Source organism: Sceloporus undulatus, chromosome 8 (genome assembly GCF_019175285.1).
Source record: "Sceloporus undulatus isolate JIND9_A2432 ecotype Alabama chromosome 8, SceUnd_v1.1, whole genome shotgun sequence".
NCBI lineage: Eukaryota > Metazoa > Chordata > Lepidosauria > Squamata > Phrynosomatidae > Sceloporus > Sceloporus undulatus.
This window is the reverse complement of record NC_056529.1, coordinates 38,986,950-39,007,072: the sequence shown is the minus strand read 5'-3', so window position 1 is coordinate 39,007,072 and position 20,123 is coordinate 38,986,950. Positions and strand designations below refer to the sequence as shown.

Sequence of the window (20,123 nt, the reverse complement as noted above, 5' to 3'; positions counted from 1 at the left end):
AAAGAAAAGAAAACATGTTTCAGTGTTACTACCAAATAGGTTTTAGGCTGCCTCCGCACTGTAGGAATAATTCAGTTTGACACCCCATTAATTGCCCAATGCTATGGAATTCTGGGAATTGTAGTTTTGTGAGAGGTTTAGTCTACTGAGAGACTCTGGTGCCACAATAAACTACAATTCTTGCGATTCCATAGTATTCAGCCATGGGAGTTAAAATGTCAGTCAAAATCCGTTTGGTAAAAGGGACGCTTTTACCACCGTCTCCCACACTTTTCCAACTGGAAGAGAATGAAAGTGCTTTGATGGCATGCGGAAACAGAAAGACAAATGTGCTTTTTTCCGTTAGCCTACCAGGTTTGTTTTTAATGCAACAAGGCTCCAAATCTGCTTTCTCATCTTTTTCATGCTTTCTCCTTGGGTGGATCTACCAGAAATAATAGTTCTTCCTCACCTTTGTGTTGTTTCCCTTGCAGTTGTCGCTTTCTTGGTTGCCTATCATCAAAACAAGGCTCTCATCGGGGACCGGGGCCTTCTGCCTTGCAAGCTGTACTTGGAGAGCATTAAACGCTACTTCAAGGGCAAGATTGGTTTGGACGCCTTGAGTTATGCTCCGACTCTCATCTGGTTCTTGGACTGGTCAAGCATGGACACTGTCCTGGACGGCTTGGCTCTGACCGGTTTGGCCATTGCGGCCTTTGTGCTGCTCACTGGTTGTGCCAACATGATCCTCATGGCTGCTCTCTGGATGGTCTACCTCTCGCTGATCAATGTGGGGCAGATCTGGTAAGTTGTTGATTTTCTCTACTTTGGGGGAAACATCTGATTTAGCATTGTTCCTTGTGGAGATGGGAGAAAAGTGAGATGGAAATTAATAGGTCCTGTGTTTTCTTCCTGCTCATTTTTCATGTTTGTTTACAAAAACACAGGGCTGAATCCTTCTCTTACTATTACCTAGAGTAGACTCATTGATTTACCATATATACTGAAGTGTAAGTTGAGTATAAGTTGATATAGCATGGCATAATGGTTTGAGTGTTGGACTACGATTTTGGAGACCAGGGTTCGATTCCCAGTTTGGCCATGAAACCCACATGCTCTCAGCCTCAGGGAAAGGCAATGGCAAACCTCCTCTGAACAAGTCTTGCTAAGAAAGCCCCATGATAGGGCTGCCATAAGTTGGAAGTGACTTGAAGGCACATAGCAACAAACAAAATATCTTCACCACACATGGAGACTGTTGGTAGGGGATGATGGGAGCTATAGTACAGAAAGGGGATGTGTCTGGCCCTATAGAAGATTCAGGGCTTGGTGCCCATATGGAGATCTGGCCTATGCTCCATTCAGCTGCCTTTTGCAGGAGAACTTGTGTCTTTCTCCTGTGACAGCAATGGAAAGCTAAAGGAAACATCTACATGGAAGGACCTATGTAGGTTTTCCTTGGCACCCAACTGGCTGCACCTGGGCACCCTCTGGGTCTCTTGCCTTCTGGCATCTGGGGCCAGTTGTTGTCGGAGGCAAAATCTTGGGTTACACGGGGGAAATGGTGTGGGGTTACTGATGAGAAGCCAGTTCAAAGGTAGATAAGCATGAGAGATTCATTTTCCCCCCTGCTGGAGAGCAACGTCGCTTTCCTTCTCTTCTGCTTCTGCCAGCGAGCGCCAATTTATTCTTTTTAAGTCCCTTCTTATTTTAATTTTTGAAGCATTTTATCTATTTGTTTTGGGCCGGAGACTCTAGATACCAGACGCTGTTGACTGGAGAGGGACTCTTTTCAACTCGGGTCCAGCTGGCTGGAAGTCGGCGTGAGAAGGAAGTTTTAGCAAAGGGACTGTCCCTCCCTCAAGTTGGCTTTTGTAAAAATATTGTTTTTGTATGCCAGAGCAAGGGAAGGCTTTTGGGGAGGTTGCTTTCTTTGCATTTATGGACCACAAGGATCTGCCGTTCACTGATTCACTGGAGAGCGAGGAATTCGTGACAACGGTGTTGAGATTAGTCTACCTTCAGGGAACCACTGGCATATTGGTTTCTCTTGCTGGAGTGAAGAACTTATGGAGGTGGGGGTTGTATTCCATTTTGGGTCTTGCAGGGACACAATCTAGCATTAGATATGGCCCAAGGTGCAAGCAGCCTGGAGATTCAAGAATAATAATCTAGGATCAGGCTAGATACCGTAAAGGTATCCCATTTGATCTTGGAAATTAAGCAGAGTCAGTCTTGGTTGGCTGGAATGTGTTTGCACATAGCTGCTTAGAATTCTTTGCTTGAAAATTTCAATTCGGAGGATGCTAGAACAGTGATAGCTAGGTGACTTCCATGTCAGTTGGGTGATGGTTCCACTCCAGATTTTAGAGGAGCTCTCCAAGGTGACAATCCACTTTCCTAAGTAAGTTTGCCATGTTGGATAGCTCTTGGATAGCCAAACAAAACCTGGAAAAGACTCACTGCCCCAGTGACCTGGGAGTCATCCGTTGTGACTGCACTAGAGGCTGGGGTGAGAATCCCTCCATAGACAGTACATGACCCCAGCGTAGGAAGTCTGTATCAAGCAAATGCAAAGGCGCATAACAACAAAACAACCAACCGTTTAGGGACAGTTGTTCACAAATGTTGATGCTTCAGATGTTTTGGACTTCCAGCTCCCAGGAGCCTCAGGCATTTTAACTAACAGTCAGGGGTTATGTGAGCTGAAGTCCAGAACGTCTGGAGGACCTAACTTTGGAAACTACTGTTTTAGGAGAGCAGAACATTTTGATCTCTCTTCTTTGGGGATTCTGACTGCCTTTAAGACTCTGGTCTTTGGATGTTCTGGTGCACTGGGCCATCTCACTTTGGAATGATGCTCTTCTTCCTCAAGATGGCCATTTATGTGGGAGAAATGCTATTTTTCCCCTTCTGAAAAACAACCCGTAATTGGATTAGGCTAGCTTTAATGAAGCTTGAGGGATTTAAAATCCCAGGGAGGGCATCAATTAAACAATTATCATCCAGAGAAGAGAACGATGTTGCTTATTGTGTTGGTCACACAAACAGGGGGTTAAACCATGAGCTGATGTGTTTTTACATTTTTATTCTAGCTGTTGTGAAGGTACTGTGTCTTGCAACTCCTAACAGACTGGAATGGGATGGTGTTACTTGGAGAACCTGCTCTGTATTCTGCCCCATTCTTGAATCATTGAGGATATTTCAGTGTTTTAAGAGTGAACAGGGAAAATGTTCCTTTAACTTTTGTGTTTAGTCTATTTTTTTTAGTTGTGTCTCTTAAACTGTTGTAAGCCACCTTGAGTGAGAAAAAGTCATGGGAATAATAATACAGGTTGAATCCCCCTTACCCAAAATGCTTGAGACCAGAAGTGTTTTGAATTTTAGATTATTATTATTATTATTATTATTGTGGATATGGAAATATTTACATATACATCACGAGATATCTTGGAGATGGGACCCAAGTCTAAACACAAAATTCATTTACGTTTCATATACTGTATGCCTGACATAAATAGCTTGAAGGTAATTTTGTACATCATAGGTATAACAATTATGAGCAGGAAACAAAAAGTCTGCGTCCACTGAACCATTAGAAAGCGAAGGAAGAGGACACCAGTAGAACTAGTGGCTTCCAGAAAATGCACATTACTGATCATGAATGACTGCATAATGCTCCTTCCTTAAAATTATATACTGTATACATTTAATTTGCCACTAAATGACATTGCATGCCCCTGTTTATCGTGTGCTGCTGTGTTGCATCCTTTGCAGTTGTGCCGTTGCGTTGCAGATGTGTTTCTTCTTCCACCTCTTTTCTTCTGAGCCACCACCTCCTAATGGAAAAAGAATTATTTCTAGAAACTTGAACCAGAACTGAAGGGATCTCAGGGGGGTCATCCTTCCTGCAGAGGAAGCAACTTTTGGCACCTCTTTCTGATATTGTGATGGGGGTCTTGGGTCGGGAGGCAGGGAAGGACAGCAGGGTGGATCGCTTTCAAAGAAGGTTGTGTGCGGCTGATACGACATATTAATGAAGCAAAGATTAATACCATGTGACACTGTTGTGGCTTTGCCATGCAAGCTGGGCTGGCAACGCTAATTGGAAACATACCTTTGAGGTCCTGAAATTAGAACTTAGTGATGGCTTGTGTCAGAAAGGAATCATTTTCATCATCTCTTGGGCTGCCTTTGCAAAGATCCTCTGCCTTGGCCCAGATCCAGTACGGATCAAAGGCACGTCTTCGCCTGGAGAGATTGAATCAAATCTCTTTAAGTATTGGAGTAGCAAAGATGTCCGGTGGAATGAGAGAGAAAGGAGTCAATTGAAATGGAGAATAGGATTTCAGCACTTCTGTGATTTGCAATGTTTGAGTGAATCATAATGTGTTAGGTTTCTCAGGGTTCAAAAGCATTTCAACCAGGATGTCTTGCAACTGTGTTCAGAAATATTATTGAATTTATTGGTTGCATATCAGACTGTAAGGAGGAGAGAATGCAATCTTGGAGGTAATTGGTGGAATGTATGAAGCGATTTGCATAAGGTTGGTGAATGACAGCCGGGGTTCAGTTAGACAAGGGTTAGAGTAGGGTTGGAGGAAGAGGAGAGTGATTTGGTATGGTTAGTCTCCTCTTCCTCCAGCCCTACTCTAACCCTTGTCTAACTGAACTTAGGGCGGAAAAATTAAATGCACAGATATAGGATGGGGGACACCTGGCTGAATCATAGAATCATAGAATCGTAGAGTTGGAAGAGACCACAAGGGCCATCCAGTCCAACCCCCTGCCATGCAGGAAATCCAAATCAAAGCATCCCTGACAGATGGCCATCCAGCCTCTGTTTAAAGACCTCCAAGGAAGGAGACTCTATCACCCTCCGAGGGAGTGCATTCCATTGTCGAACAGCCCTAACTGTCAGGAAGTTCCTCCTAATGTTCAGGTGGAATCTCTTTTCCTGCAGCTTGCATCCATTGTTCCGGGTCCTGTTCTCTGGAGCAGCAGAAAACAAGCTTGCTCCCTCCTCAATATGACATCCTTTCAAATATTTAAACAGGGCTATCATATCACCTCTTAACCTTCTTTTCTCCAGGCTAAACATCCCCAGCTCCCTAAGTCGTTCCTCATAGGGCATGGTTTCCAGACCCTTCACTATTTTTGTCGCCCTCCTTTGGACACGCTCCAGTTTCTCAACGTCCTTTTTGAATTGTTTTGCCCAGAACTGGACACAATATTCCAGGTGGGGCCTGAACAAAGCAGAATACAGTGGCACTATTACTTCTCTTGATCTAGACACTATACTTTTATTGATGCAGCCTAAAATAGCATTGGCCTTTTTAGCTGCCGCATCACACTGTTCACTCATGTTCAACTTGTGGTCTACTTGGACTCCTAGATCCCTTTCACACGTAGTTTCATTCAGCCAGGTGTCACCCATCCTATATCTGTGCATTTTATTTTTCCGCCCTAAGTGCAATACCTTACATTTCTCTGTGTTGAATTTCATTTTGTTAGCTTTGGCCCAGCTTTCTAGTCTATTCAGGTCATTTTGAATCTTGATCCTGTCCTCTGGGGTATTAGCTATTCCCCCTAATTTGGTGTCATCTGCAAATTTGATAGGTATGCTCCCAATTCTGTCATCCAGGTCATTGATAAAGATGTTGAATAGCACTGGGCCCAGGACAGAGCCCTGTGGGACCCCACTGGTCACTTCTCTCCAGGATGAAAAGGAGCCATTGTTGAGCACCCTTTGGGTTCGGCTGGTCAACCAGTTACAAATCCATGTAACAGTTTCTTTGTCTAGCCCACATTTTACAAGCTTGTTGGCAAGAATATCATGGGTAACTTTGTCAAAGGCCTTACTGAAATCAAGATATACTATATCCACAGCATTCCCTTCATCTACCAAGCTGGTAATTTTATCAAAGAAAGAGATCAGATTTGTCTGGCATGACTTCTTTCTCTGAAACCCGTGCTGACTTTTTGTGATTATGGCATTGCCTTCTAGATGTTCACAGACTCTCTGTTTAATGATCTGCTCCAGAATCTTGCCTGGGAATGAGAGACTTCTACGTGTGAAAGGGATCTGGGAGTCCAAGTAGACCAGAAGTAGACCAGAAGTTGAACATGAGACAATAGTGCGATGCGGCAACTAATAAGGCCAATGCAATTTTAGGCTGCATCAATAGAAGTATAGTGTCTAGATCAAGGGAAGTGATAATGCCACTCTATTCTGCTCTGGTCAGGCCCCACCTGGAATATTGTGTCCAGTTCTGGGCAAAACAATTAAAAAAGGATGTGGAGAAACTGGAGCCATGTGTCCAAAGGAGGTTGACTAAAATGGTGAAGGGTCTGGAAACCATGTCCTATGAGGAAGGACTTAGGGAGCTGAGGATGTTTAGCCTGGAGAAGAGAAGGTTAAGAGGTGATATGATAGCCCTGTTTAAATATTTGAAGGCATGTCATATTGAGGAGGGAGCAAGCTTGTTTTCTGCTGCTCCAGAGACTCGGACCCAATGGAGCAATGGATGCAAGCTCCAGGAAAAGAGATTCCAGCTGAACATTAGGAGGAACTTCCTGAGAGTAAGGGCTGTTCGACAGAGGAACACACTCCCTTGGAGTGTAGTGGAGTCTCCTTCTTTGGAGGTCTTTAAACAGAGGCTGGATGGCCATCTGTCGGGGATGCTTTGATTGAGATTTCCTGCATGGCAGAATGGGGTTGGACTGGATGGGCCTTGCAGTCTCTTCCAACTCAGTGATTCTATGAACTCCTGGCTGTCGTTCGCCAACCCTATGAGTCTGAGAGAGAATGTGTGTGGTGTTAAAAATGCAATATTTAATCTGCTTTCTTCTGCAAATAAATACTTGTTGTTTTTATACACTTTGGGCCTCCTGTAAATCTTGGATTCAGGCAAGGTGTCTGTGGTGGCAGCCTAGAATACAGAGGGGTGGTCTTTATTTCAGACAGAGGTTGCACAGACTCCTGATAGGTATGTTGGAGTGCGTTTAGAGGATCTACATAGTTGGGCTCATTCGGACAGGACATGATAAAGTCCTTACGTTGTGGCAGAGGTGCGGGGTCAGGGAAAGCCCTCATTTTTGGTTATTGCGGTGGGCACCATGGATGTCTCCACATCTGGTGAGTTAAAAGGTAGAAACCCCACTTTTGACCACAATGGTCCTGTAGTCGGTTGATTTGCACTGAAAACAACCACCTCTGTGCAGCAAACAGCTTTCTCTGCACAGAAGATAGTATTTCTTAGAACCCTAGATTTGGAAGAGATCCCCAAAGGCCATCCAGTCTAAACCCTTCTATGCAAGAAGACACAATCCAAGCCCTCTTGAGAAGTGGACATCCAGCTTTCTGCTTAAAAACCATCCTTTCAGGCAGGAGCATCTTCCGCTGTTGAACATCTCTTACCATCAGAAAGTTCTTCCTAACATTTAGGTGGACTCTCTTTTCCTGTCATTTCAATTCACAAATTGAAACTGAATCCAGAAATTGAAACTGAATCCAGAAACTGAATCCAGAAGTAGTTTGAATACAGAAATATTATTTCCTGCACTGAAAATGCCCTTCCCTGAGCAGAAAGGGCTGTTCTCTCTGTAAAGCAACCCAGTATGAATTTTTCACACCTTAACTCCCAAATTGCGAATAAACCTTGAAACCTGCGTGGTTTTTGACGTCTTTCTCATAGCGGGAAGAAAATTGCTGAGGTTGTGAGGTTGGGGGGAAACTGATGTAAATAGCCCATGTAGACATGTCCCAAGATGACTCTGGTAGCGGACTGAAACTAAGATGGTGGCCCAAAACACACTGCACAAATAATCCAGTCTGAGACCACTTTAACTGCCCTGGCTCAATGCTAGAGAATTCTGGAAACTGTAGTTTTGTGAAACGTTTAGCCTTCTCTGTTGGAGAGCTCTGGTGCCACAATACACTACAATCCCCAGGATTCCCTAGCGCTGCCATGTGTTTTGGGCTGTTCTGCAGTCTTACCATAAGTGCTTAAGAAATGTGAACAACCTCTCTTAAAAATGTTGTGTAAGTGCCCATAAATATCATTTAAAATAAAAATAAAACAAAACATGCATATTAACTTCTGATTCCTCCCATTTCTTTTGCAGGTATTCCTTTGGTAAGTGAGCGTAGCGCAGAAAATTCACCACTATTTGTTTTGTTTCGGGGCACTTGTTGGGTAGGTAGGTAATATATATATATATATATTTCACATTTCTGTCTTCCCGTTCTTTCTTCCCATCCATGGAACCAAACCAAGGGCCCACTGTAATATCCAGGAACCTATCTATATTATTAACTGGGGTTAATTCCAAAATCTGAAATATTCCAAAATTGTCCACTTGGATGGCTGAGATAAAGAGGAAGGGAGCGCATGTATGCAACGGCATGCATGGATATATGTGCGTCTATGTGCATATACCAATTATCTTTCTATTATGAAGCCTCTGAGATCCTATTTGCAATAATGTTTATGGCTCAAAGTAAGATCCTAGGATTTGTATGTGTGTGCATGGTTTAATAAAAGCAGAAGCCGTACTTCCTGCAAAGGGACAGGAAGCACCCAGCGTGCAGAAGGGGGAAAAAATCCCATTCTTTGAAGTTGACGCTACCGAGCGCTAAAATGAGAGGTTTTTTCCCAAAACTCAGCAATATTTAAATGCCTTTTGACCGACAACAACAAGCAGCAGACAACAAAATGCCACTGTTCCCCAGTTATAATAGAACAAAAATATTGTGGGTTTCCTGCATTCCTTGCAAAAGAAGAAGAAGAAGGAGAAATTTTGAAAAGGAGAAGAAGGTAACTCTCTGGCATTTTCATTTTATTAATCCAAGTTCAGAATAAAGCATCTCATCGACAATCCAGAGGAAGAGAAAAGGAAGTCCGACTGTGTACAAAGGGGCTGCGGAGACTTGATCCCATCCTGGAAGTGGCCTAGATCCATCTGTTTGTCTAGATGGGAAGAGGTCTTCTGATGCTATAAAAATTATAACATTTACTTAAAACTACTTAAAGTGCCCATGATGAAATATAACCAATTAATTAGCAGTTTGGCTTATTGACCAATCTCCTTCCTTAGAGGTCTTTGAACAGAGGCCATCTGTCAATGGGGATGCTTTGATTTGTATTTCCTGCATGGCAGAATGGGGTTGGACTGGATGGCCCTTGGGATCCCTTCCAAATCTATGATTCTATGACCCTGCATATTCTCTGTATGTTTCTTATGGACTGTTCAGAGAACTAAATTGGTATATTCTACACTTATCAATAAATTGATAAGTATATATATATAGCTGGGAGGTTGTTGGGGGGCTGTTGTGGAGGTTGTTGAGGGCTGCATGCGCCCTATTAGGCAGCGCTTAAGACGTTTGGCATCCCCTCAAGTTCAAAACTCAAATTCAGCACTTAAACAACTTCACCATATTGTCTCTAAATATTGCTACTATTAAGACTACTTAATAGTCTTGGAGAGCCAACTGTACTTGTGGGATTGAGTCTTTCCTATTGAGTTGAACCTGCTGGTATGCTTTCTTTGGGCCCCATCAAGAGCGTGTTTCCATATTTGTGCATACCTTTATGTCTTACGGACGTAAAACACTTTGGAATTCTTTGATCTAGGGCAGGGGTTCCCAACCTGGGGGTCGCGACCCCTTTGGGGGTCTCGTGACCCTTTTGTGGGGGTCGCCAGGTTGGGAATCCCCCCGCCTCCCGCTCCCCTTTTCTCCGCGGATGCCGGTGCTAGTGCAGGCATGCTCTCAGCCCTTGAAAACCTTATGATAGGTCCACTTTAGGGTCGCCATATGTTGGAAACAACCTGAAGGCACATAACAAGAAGAAAAGGAAGGGATTTAGAATACAACAACAGCAAACCTATCATGGGCTTTTCTTGGCACGATTTGTGCAGGAGAATTTCAAGGGGCACATACCTGTTTTCTGCAAGATACCTGTCAGCTCCCTTACATTTTGGACCAAAACCCAGAAAGGCTCCTCTACCTTACTGACATGGAAGCTGCCAGTTGATGCTGGTTGACCAAATGCCCCCTTTTTAAAACAGAAGTCCTTTTCTCTGCCTGGTCTGCTTTCTTCTGGGCTTAATTCTCAATAGCCTTCCGGAGCATCTTCAGACCAGAGGCCATGGCTTCAAAACGGTGTTGAGGATGGAGCGTTGTTACCCAAGGATGAGTGATCTCTGGTTGCTGTGGGCCTGGAATTTCTTAGAAGCGGTGTCAACACCACCAAGCCAAAGGCACCCCTTACGCTTCCTCCGCTTGACCCTCTCCCGTGGCCCAGCTTCCGCTTTCCTTGGAGACGGAGACCGAGAAAGTGAGACCTTCTTCTAGCCCAGAGGTGGAATGTAATAAGGAGCACCTGTTTTGGAAGGCCTCTTTGGCAGCTGTTTGCAACCTTCAGCTATTTCCTGCCTGGTTTTTTGTGTATGTATGTGTCATGAGAATGTTTTTGCCCCCTAAGGAACCATTGCTTGGTGGATTTCTCTTCTCTTTCCACTTTTCCCGCCACGCCTCGACCTGTGGGTTTATCTTCCCAAATAAGATGTCCCTACAAGTTGCCTCAATTGCAGATGGAGACTGGGCTGGGGAGATCTTTCTTTTGTGGAAATGCGGTTTCATTTTATTTATTAAAACACTTATCTCCTATCCTGCAACGTAAGTGTTGTAATAAATTAAAATTAGCCACTTTTCCGCAGCAGAAAAAACACTGCCCCATTTAACCTGATCTTAGGAAAGCACTCAGTATGCAAGTTGAGTCTCTCTTACCTGAAATGCTTGGGACCAGAAGTATTTTGGATTTTTTAATGGATTTTGGAATATTTGCATAGACATCATGAGATATCTTGGAGATGGACCCAAGTCTAAAGATGAATTTGTATCCAAGGATTCTGTATCCACAGATTCAACCTCCCATGGCTTGAAAAATTCCCAAAAGCAAACCTTGATCATGCCATTTTATATTCCTGTATGGCAGGCGGTTGGACTGGATGGCCCTTGTGGTCTCATCCAATTCTATGATTATATGAGTCTCTATTTAAGAGATACCATTTAGTTTTGTTGTTGTGTGCCTCCAAGTCATTTTTTGACTTAACACAACTAAGGCAAACCTATCATGGGGACCTTTTGGCAGGTTTCTTCAGTGGGGTTTTGCCGTTGATATACTCTGAGATTAAGTGAGTGTGACTTGCCCAAGGTTACCCAGTGGTTTTTTTTATTACTCCATTGTGTATAATGGGACTTGAGCATCCATGGATTTTGGTATCCATGGTGGGTCCTGGAACAGTGGGTCCTGTCGGAAAGTGCCAGGTACACTAATAGTGCTATATAAATAAATGATGATGATAACAACCGCAACAACAGCCAACTCCCAGTGGATACCAAGGGTCCACTATATACATACCCTGAAGAAAATTTTGTACACAATACAGTCGTCACTCCTTCCTCGCGGACTTGAAATCCATGCTCTTGAATATTCACAGAGGGTCGACCTCCGTGTGCCTCCGTGGAGCACACCTTGTGCGTGCTCACACACATGTGCCCCATTCAAGCCTATGGGGCTTGAATATCTGTGAGTCTCTGTTTTTGCGGGGGAGTCTGGAACAGATCCCCCGCAAAAGTGGAGGGCCGACTGTATTTTTAATCGTTTAATGCATGGAGCAAAGTTTTTGCATGCTGAACTATCAGAAAGCAAAGGTGTCACTCTCTCAGTCACCCATGTGGATAATTTTGGAGCTATGTATCCTTGGATAATCCTTGGGGACCACATGTGGCCCATGGCCCGTACAATCCCCATCCCTGTCTTTTACTTTGTGCATTTGCCATCCTTTTCTATGTCTCTCTATGTGCGTTTGATATTTTGTTTGTCATCCGCAGGACAAATGGGCTGTGGATGATTCCCTTGCATGCGCTTGTGGCTGGGAAACATTTTCATTCCCCCTGCCCCTTGCCTTATTAAATCTATTTTTCAAGCTGTCACTTAGCCCCGGCCCTTAGTGACGGAGTTGGATGTCCGCATGGCCCTCCGGATAGACAGAGGGACGGATGCTGGGATGCGTGTTCCCAACGGCCAGCGATCACCTCAGGCCAGCCGTTGTGAATTAACTACTCCTCACGACCCTTTGCCCTCTTGGCTCTTAAATTCATGCTTTAAAAACAGCTTAATGAGGGGTTTACTGGCCCAATTGAAAGTTTTTATTAAAACCTATTAGTGTTGCAGGAGGAGCCCGCATGAAGGAAACAATTAGCCTGGAGTGACTCTGCTCCTTTTGCTGGTTTTCAGCCATGCCAGGCTCCCACTAAACCGTTTCCAGATCTGCTTAAAACCCCCAGAACCATTTGCATGGGATTCATATCCTCTGGCTTAATTTATAGCGCTGTCTCATTCGCTCTTCCCAAGCTTAGCTCCCCAAAGACCTTTGGGATTTTAATTGAATTTGGAGGGGCGGCAAGAGGCTGGCCCTCATTATCTCAGGCTTACTGGCGGCTCTTGCCTTGTCGCTCAGTTCCATTTATTTGTTGGTTGTTGTCGCTGAAAGCATTTTTTCCCCTTCTCAGCTAAAAAATGTCTCCAAGAATGCAGCCTTAGAATGCATTTGTTGGCGTTGGGTGCCTTTGAGCCATTTCTTGCTTATGGCAGCCCTAAGGCCAACCTTTTGCAAGATTTGTTTTGCAAGATTTGTTCAGAGGGGGGTTTCTCTTTGCTTTCCTCCGAGGCCGAGAAGATAATTCGCCTGGTGCCAGTGTGGCATAGTGGTTTGTATGTGGAGTCTATGACTCTAAGAGACCAGGGTTCGAATCCCCGCTGAGCATTGGAAACCCATTGGGTGTCTTTGAGGAAGTCATGCTCTCTCAGCCTTAGAGGAAAAGAAACCCTCTTAACAAATCTTGCAAAACAAATAGGTTTGCCTTAGGGATGCCATAAGATGAAAAGATATGAAGGCACACAACAACAAATGACAACTTCTCCTAAATTCTGAAGCTCTTTTAAACTTTTGCAAGCTGGGTAGCTGTATATAATTGTGCGCTTTTTAAAAAAGCAGCATGAAGATTAACTTTAATGGTGCAACCAAGGAACTCACAAAACCAAAATGAAAATTTAACAATTGTTTAGTAGAAGCAAATCTCGCTTTCTTCTACCTCTTCTTCTTTCTCAGGGCATATCAGTGAAACTGCAAGGAATTATTTAGTGGCGAAGTGTGGAAAGGGTTTTGGATAGGTTTGTTTGCACTCTCTTGGAAGCTATGGATATGCTTAGCCATCTGTGAGAACTGGCCTGGAGTGGATGATGGTTGTTGTTGTGTGCCTTCAAGTCATTTCCAACGCAGGGCAACCTTGAGTTGGGTTTTTTGTCTATCATTGGGTTTTCTTGGGAAGATTTGTTCAGAGGAGGTTTGCCATTGCCTTCCTCTGAGGCTGAGAAAGTTTGGGTTTCATGGCTGAGCAGGAATTTGAACCTCCAGAGTTATAGTCCAACACTCAAACCATGAAGCCACTTACAAAAGAGAAAGGAGACATCAGAATTGTCTTCAAAGCCAATCTCAAATATGAAGTGAACTGGATCTTTTCATTCAAATCCTTGGAAAGATATTTGGAGCGTTCCTGATTATTCTGCAGACAGACTTAGAGTTTGCACCCTCCAGGGCTGAGCGCTAAGGGGAATGCATAGTTTAACATCCTCAAATTGCATATTTGGTTGCCATGGTTCATTTGTCTTGGGTCATATACTTGGTGGGAGCAAATGAGAGCAAGGCTAAAATATTTTCTCCCAGTTTAACCATTGCCTTCTCCTGCTCCCGTCTCCCTTTGCGATTCCTCTCCCAACCCATGCTGTGCTTTGCCCTCTTTCGATTATTAGCATAATTGCGGCAATCAGATCCTCTACTTTTGCAGTAATTGTTTTAATGGTAGGTTTCACTTTTAATATATGTGGGTTTTTTTAACGAAAAAGTCTTTTAAACACATACTTGGCACCTCTCTTGCAAAATTAAGTGGCATTGCTGAATCTCACAAGCGGGGAGAATATTCTTGCCAACGTTGTACGGAGATCGGTGCGATCGATTTTGGCTGCATCTGCACTGCAGTCTTAATGCAGTCTAGCACCACTTTAACTGCCACGGCTCAGTGCTGTGGAATTCTGGGATTTGTAGTTTTGTGAGACATTTAGTCTTCCCTACCAGAGAGCTCTGATGTCATGATAATCTACAGTCCCCAGATTTCCATAGCATTGAGCCATGACAGATAAAGCAGTGTCAACCTGGATTAATTCTCCAGTGTGGATGCAGTTTTTTACTCCACTGCACTGCAGAATTAATGCACTTTGACACCACATTAACTGTCATGGCTCAGTTCTATGGAATTCTGGGAACTGTGCTAGCTATTTTACCTTCTCTAGCATTACTGTTGGCCCTCAGCATCCACAGATTCTTTACGCATGGATTCAACCATCCACTGCTTGAAAATACTTTTAAAAATAGAGAAATTCCAAAAAGTAAACCTTGATTTTGCCATTTTGTATAAGGGACACCATTTTGCTTTGCCATTGTATTTAATGGGACTTGAGCATCCACGGATTTGGGTTTCTATGGGGGGTCCTGGAACCAAACCCCAGTAGATACCAAGGGCTCACTGTATATTTTGATGCGTCAATGATTAAAGGAATCAATATATAATATTAAGCTTTATTGCACTGCCCTTTTCTTATAGTCCAGGAAAGAGTTGCCTTATGTGTTGGTGTGACTTGTTGTTGTTGTGTGCCTCCATTTCTGACTTATGACAAACCTATCACAGGGGCTTCTTGGCAAGTTTCTTGGCAAGTTTGCCATGTCCATCTTCTGAAGCTGAGAGAGTGTGACCAGCCTAAAACCACCCAGTGGGTTTCCATGGCATGGATGAAAACTGGGTAGAAAAAAAAAGACATACCCATCAAGTTTTTTTAAAATTCAATTTTTTAATTCTAAAAAAGGAAAGCAGCCTCCAAGTCCCAGCAAGGTATGATTGTTTTTATATAACCCGTTACGCACGCAAGCACGAAATGCACGATAATTTATTGTCCTCTTCACTCCTCCATATGTTAAATATTTGGGGTTTTATATATGGATGCTCGGGAGCTTCGGTTGCAAGGGGTAATTTCCGCCAAAGGGAAACCCGGCCGTATTTATTTAAAACCAGTAAAGCCATTCGAGGTCATTCTTGGGGGCTGTTTTTCCTCCGGATGGACCGCCAACACCTGTATGGTTTTAAGCAATGGGAGCCATCTGTGGGGAGGAAGCGGGGGTTGCTGTGGCGACCGAGGCCTAACAGGCACCGTGACAAAAGCCCATGAACCTGGGGGTCAACGGAGTGGGTGCGGGGGTCAGACCTCCCCCTTCCATCCATCTGTGCATCCGTCCATCCTGCAAGGAGAAGTTTCCTTTTTTTTTTCTTGCAGAAAAATGTAGAAACTGTCTGCATATGGGTTTTGCTTTCTCCTCTTTGCAGCCCGTCCCCCAGACTTCCTCCATTTTCTTGAGCCTAAAAACCTACCATAAACATCCTCGATTGGGCGGGATGCAAATTTCTGCACTTTTTATTCCGGAATGCAAGAATGCATGTGCAGGTTGGGTCATCCCCTTTATCTGGAAAGCTTTGGACCAGAATCATAGAATGATAGAGTTGGAAGAGATCCCAAGGGCCATCCAGTCCAACCCCATTCTGCCATGCAGGAACTCTCAATCAATGCATCCTGACAAATGGGCATCCAGCCTCTGCTTAAAAACCTCCAAAGAAGGAGACTCTACCACAATCCAAGGGAATGTGTTCCATTATCATTGCCGGTTATTCCATCAAATCCTATTTAACTTTGACCAGACGTGATTTGGGGTTTCTGCCACAAGTGCTTGCAGAGTCTTGGGTTTGTCTAACCTTGCTCCCAAGTTTGGGGGGACTTCCATACAATCCCTCGATTGTGTGTCTCTTATCCCATCCGTGTTAGTGTTTTGTGCAATTGGTGTGCCCTTGCCGATAGATGAAATTTACCAGAAAACGGTATTATCTGGGACTGGGTTACATAATTGACTTCAAAGAGATTGGCGTGGGCAAGATAATTGGAAAGCAGAGCTCTTTCATGGTGTAATTGTTCATCCCCCCCCAATAACCCTGCATGGCTTTCAGATTTGCTAATAATGAGTCTTCACTTCCTGCATCCCTTCCCGCCTCCGGGGATTTGTGGTTTCTTTCCCTAGCCAACTCTGTGCTGAGTTCCTTTTTTCCTCCTCCAACTCCTTCGCGTCTTCTGTGTGTACTACGCATGTGTCCGGAGTCCTTTCTTTAGTAGGGTAAAAATGGAGATTTGGAGGCGGCGGCAGAGGAGATCGGTCTGTTTTCTCCGACAGCTTTTGTTCGGAAAGTGGATTTCAGCAGCAGCTGTAGAAGAAACGATTAGGGATCCATGCAAATTACGTCCATTGGAGAGATCGGGCGCCATAATGTGCTGAAAGTCAATGTACAGTCACCCTTCCAGGTCCGCGGACTTGAGATCTGTGCACTTCAAAATCCGCAGAGGAGCAACCACCATTAACGTCAATGGGGTGCACATGTGGAGTGCTCCACATGAACACGCCCCATTCAAAGCCTGTAAGGCTTGAATATGCGCAAGTTTTGGAACTCGCAGGTGGGGTCCGGAACGGATCCCACGCGAGTTCCAAGGGCCAACTGTATTTCCATCAAGGATGGATGTGTAGGAACCTGAGGTTGCATTGATGGGTGACAATGAGGTCTTTCTTGCTTAACAGCCACCTATTTCCATCTTAATAAAGTCAAACTGATCTGTCTGCCTCAAAGGGTTGTTGTGAGGATGGAGGGAAAGCAGAGACGGCCAAGAAGCTTTTGAACACTGAGTGACAGAAGTCAGATTTGCAATAAAATATAGCATTTTGTAGAGTTCTTCTACAAGGGCCAGTGTGGTATAATTGTTTGAATGCTGGACTAGGGCATTGGGTTCAAATGGAAAGCCACGGGGTGATTTTGGGCAATTACAGTTTCAAGAATCCTCCCGCCAGTATGGCCAGAGCTGGCTGGTGGATGTTGGGCAATGTAGACAAAAACTAACTTTTTCAAGCTCTGCTAATTTTATGACCAGAAATATTCTCTGTCCATTTGTTTTGAACCCTCCTGCTGGTAAGTTTCACTCACTGGCCTGAATTCTAGTAGTATAAAAGGGGGAGAAAAGTTACTCGGTATCCTCCCCCTCTCTCTGTGCTGCTTGTAATTTATGGCATTTTAATTGTGAGTGATGCAGCTGTTCAAGCAAACTTGCACCGACTTGGAAACTTTTTGCAGCTGTGCCTGTGTGGGTTTGGACGGTCTCAGGAGGCAAGCATATGCTTTCTGCTTGCGCTCAGATGCTTCTTGCGTGTTTTCAAGCTGACGTAGGTCTGGCGCCGAAAGCCTTCGTTTTCCGTCCCATTGCTGTACTCCTTGAACCAACGTTGGTTCCAAAAAAACGTGCAGTTTCTTGTGACAATAGATAATGGCTTAAATCTAAGTGAACCTGCAACTGACTTATTGGGAACTTGGTGGCTCAATATCAAAATTTCTTTCATTCAATGTAAATTTTTTAAATGGGGGTGCTGTGCTATGTTTTAAATGTTTTTCAATCGATTTACAGTGAATTTTTCAATAGGATGGCATCTTTATTTTCTTAAAAAGCTATGTTTTGCCTTAATCTGTGATATGAACTGCCTTGGGTCCCCCATTGGAAGAAAGGCAGGATATGAATGAATGAATGAATGATTGAAATATATAGCTATTCTTCTTCTTGTTACATGAGTTCAAGTCAAGTCTGACTTATGGTGACCCTGTCTTTGGGTTTTCTTGGCAAGGTTTGAACAGAGGGAGGTTGCTATTGCTTTCCTCTATGGCTGAGAGAGTGTGACTTGCTAAACTTTACCCACTGGGTTTCTAGGGCTGAGCAGGGATTTGAATCCAAGTCCCCATACGCCTTTGTCCCATACTCTCACCACTCTGGCCCTTATCTCTCTTTGTGAGTAATAGTTGGATTGAGGTCAGTTTTAGATAGAGGCCAAGTTCGATGGTAACATTTCCGGTATGAGAAATGATATTTCTCAGCTGTGTTAGGAAACAGATGGGATAAAAATAAAGTGATTGAGTGAGCGATGTTTTGCAAGAAGATAAAATAATAAAGCCTTTTCCCTGTTGGTGTCTCTGATACTTCAGCTTCGCAGAACATTCCCTGGATAGTCCAAACACAGTTTCCGGTGATGTTTCAACTTTGGTTTAATCGCTCATCATAAACCAGGATTGTTAACCACAGTTTGGCCCTGGTTTGTAGTGAGCACTCAAGCCACAATTTCCCAATTACAGTTGGCTCTCTGTATAAACAGATTCAACCATAGAGTCATAGAGTTGGAAGGGGCCACAAGGACTATCTCATCCATCCTAGGTGAGGCCAATGGAAGGTGGGTTCCCAAGGGTTCGATGGTGCAGATGCCAACAAGGGCTGCATCTGCACTGCAGAAATAATGCAGTTTGACGCTGCTTTAACTGCCATGGCTCCATCCCATGGAATCCAGGGGTTTATAGTTTGTTTGGTCACCAGAGCTCTCTGACAGAGAAGTCTAAATATCCTCCAAAACTTCAAATCCTAGCATCCCATAGCACTGTGCCGTGGCCATTAAAGTAGCATCAAGCCACATTATTGCTTTAGTGCAGATGCAGCCATTGTTGGTGCCTGCACTATAACCCTTGGAAGCCCACCTTCTGTCGGCCTCATCTTGGAGGAAGTTACCCCCCATTCCCAGGGCTCCCTATATATCCAGTATTGGGGATCTGAATTTGATCACCAGCCGAGGGATAAGCCTGGATAGGATTTGTTTCGCAGCCCAAAATCTGCAATGACTGCAAGGGGATGCTGGACTCCACCAAGGGAAGGACTGGGATACTTTTTTGGTGCGTAACAGCTACTGCATCTTTTACATTACAGGAAAAGAGATGCCACCTAAAAGTTAGGAAGAACTTTCTGGCGGTGAGAGCTGTTCAACAGTGGAAGACGCTGCTGCCTTGGAGGTTGGCGGAGTCTCCTTCTTTGGAGATTTTCAAAGAGAGGCTGCATGGCCATCCATCAGGAGTGCTATGATGGTGTCTTCCTGCATGGCAAGGAGTTGGACTGGATGACCTTTTGGATCCCTTCCAACTCTATGATTTTTCCACCCATAAAACTCATGCTGTTGCAGTATGCACATATCCAGCATTGCAAGAGCCCTTGGAGGAACTTGCAACCGCAGCCATGAATGAACCAAGGGCCTGAGCATGGGATGCAGATAACTTGTTGAGCCCCAGGGATTTAACTAGAGCTTTGCCGCTCTCCTTCCTTGCCCCAAACTGTCAGAGCATGGATTGCTCTCCACTGTATAGATCAAAACCACTCCAGCGCCTTGAGATGGAAGTAATTAAACATAATATACAGTGATCTCTGAGAATGACAGCCACCTACAGAACGGGAAACAGGACATCCATTAACTTTAAACATTCCCAAAAAGAAATCTATTACTCTCTTCCCAACTGATTTTTCTGTCACTTGCTGCTTTGCTCCAAAAAATCCGAGGAGGGAAAAAGGCGGGGAGGACGGATCAGGGAGGGTTTGGGGAGAAAGAGAGCTAATTTATTGCTGCATTAACTTAGATATCGCTTTCCTGTCACCTAAGTAGTTTCTAATGACTACCCTGGAGAGTAATTGGGAGCTTTTAAAAGTTTTGTGCTAAATTCTTTCTCTTTCCCCTTGTGCCACGTATACTTTTTAAGACCCTGAAGTTACTGAATATTTTTTTTTAAATGCCGGATGCTTCTGAGAAAGAGAGTTGGTACTTATTCTTCTCTTTGGGTACCGGAGACTGCTTTTGGATGAGGCCTTCAATAGTATATTCTTACCAACTCGACATTTCTCCATCCTCAAAGAGATGGGCAGTCTATCATCTTTTTCTTGTCTCAGAGACATTTTCTAATTCTGGGCTCAAACTGGTTTGAAATCTTGGTGCTTTTAGTAGGCCTGGCCAAGGGAGAGCTGCTGTCTCCATCTCACATCTACACTTGTACAAATGTGATACTCACTCCTCCATAGTCT

At 44.0% G+C, this 20,123-nt stretch overlaps 1 protein-coding gene across 3 annotated transcripts in view; it reads left to right on the top strand.

Annotated features, from left to right (window-relative positions):
• Positions 1 to 633: 633 nt before the first annotated feature.
• LMF1 (lipase maturation factor 1) overlaps positions 634 to 20,123 on the top strand; it is a 92,898-nt gene continuing 73,408 nt past the window's right edge. The window contains exon 1 of one of the 3 annotated variants that reach the window (XM_042438530.1): positions 634 to 783. In XM_042438530.1, the coding sequence (XP_042294464.1) occupies positions 768 to 783 (16 nt within the window). In that variant the 5' untranslated portion in view covers positions 634 to 767. Of the gene's footprint in view, positions 784 to 13,798; positions 13,912 to 20,123 lie in introns of those variants that run through there. The other 2 variants (XM_042438533.1, XM_042438532.1) reach the window with 2 other exon arrangements.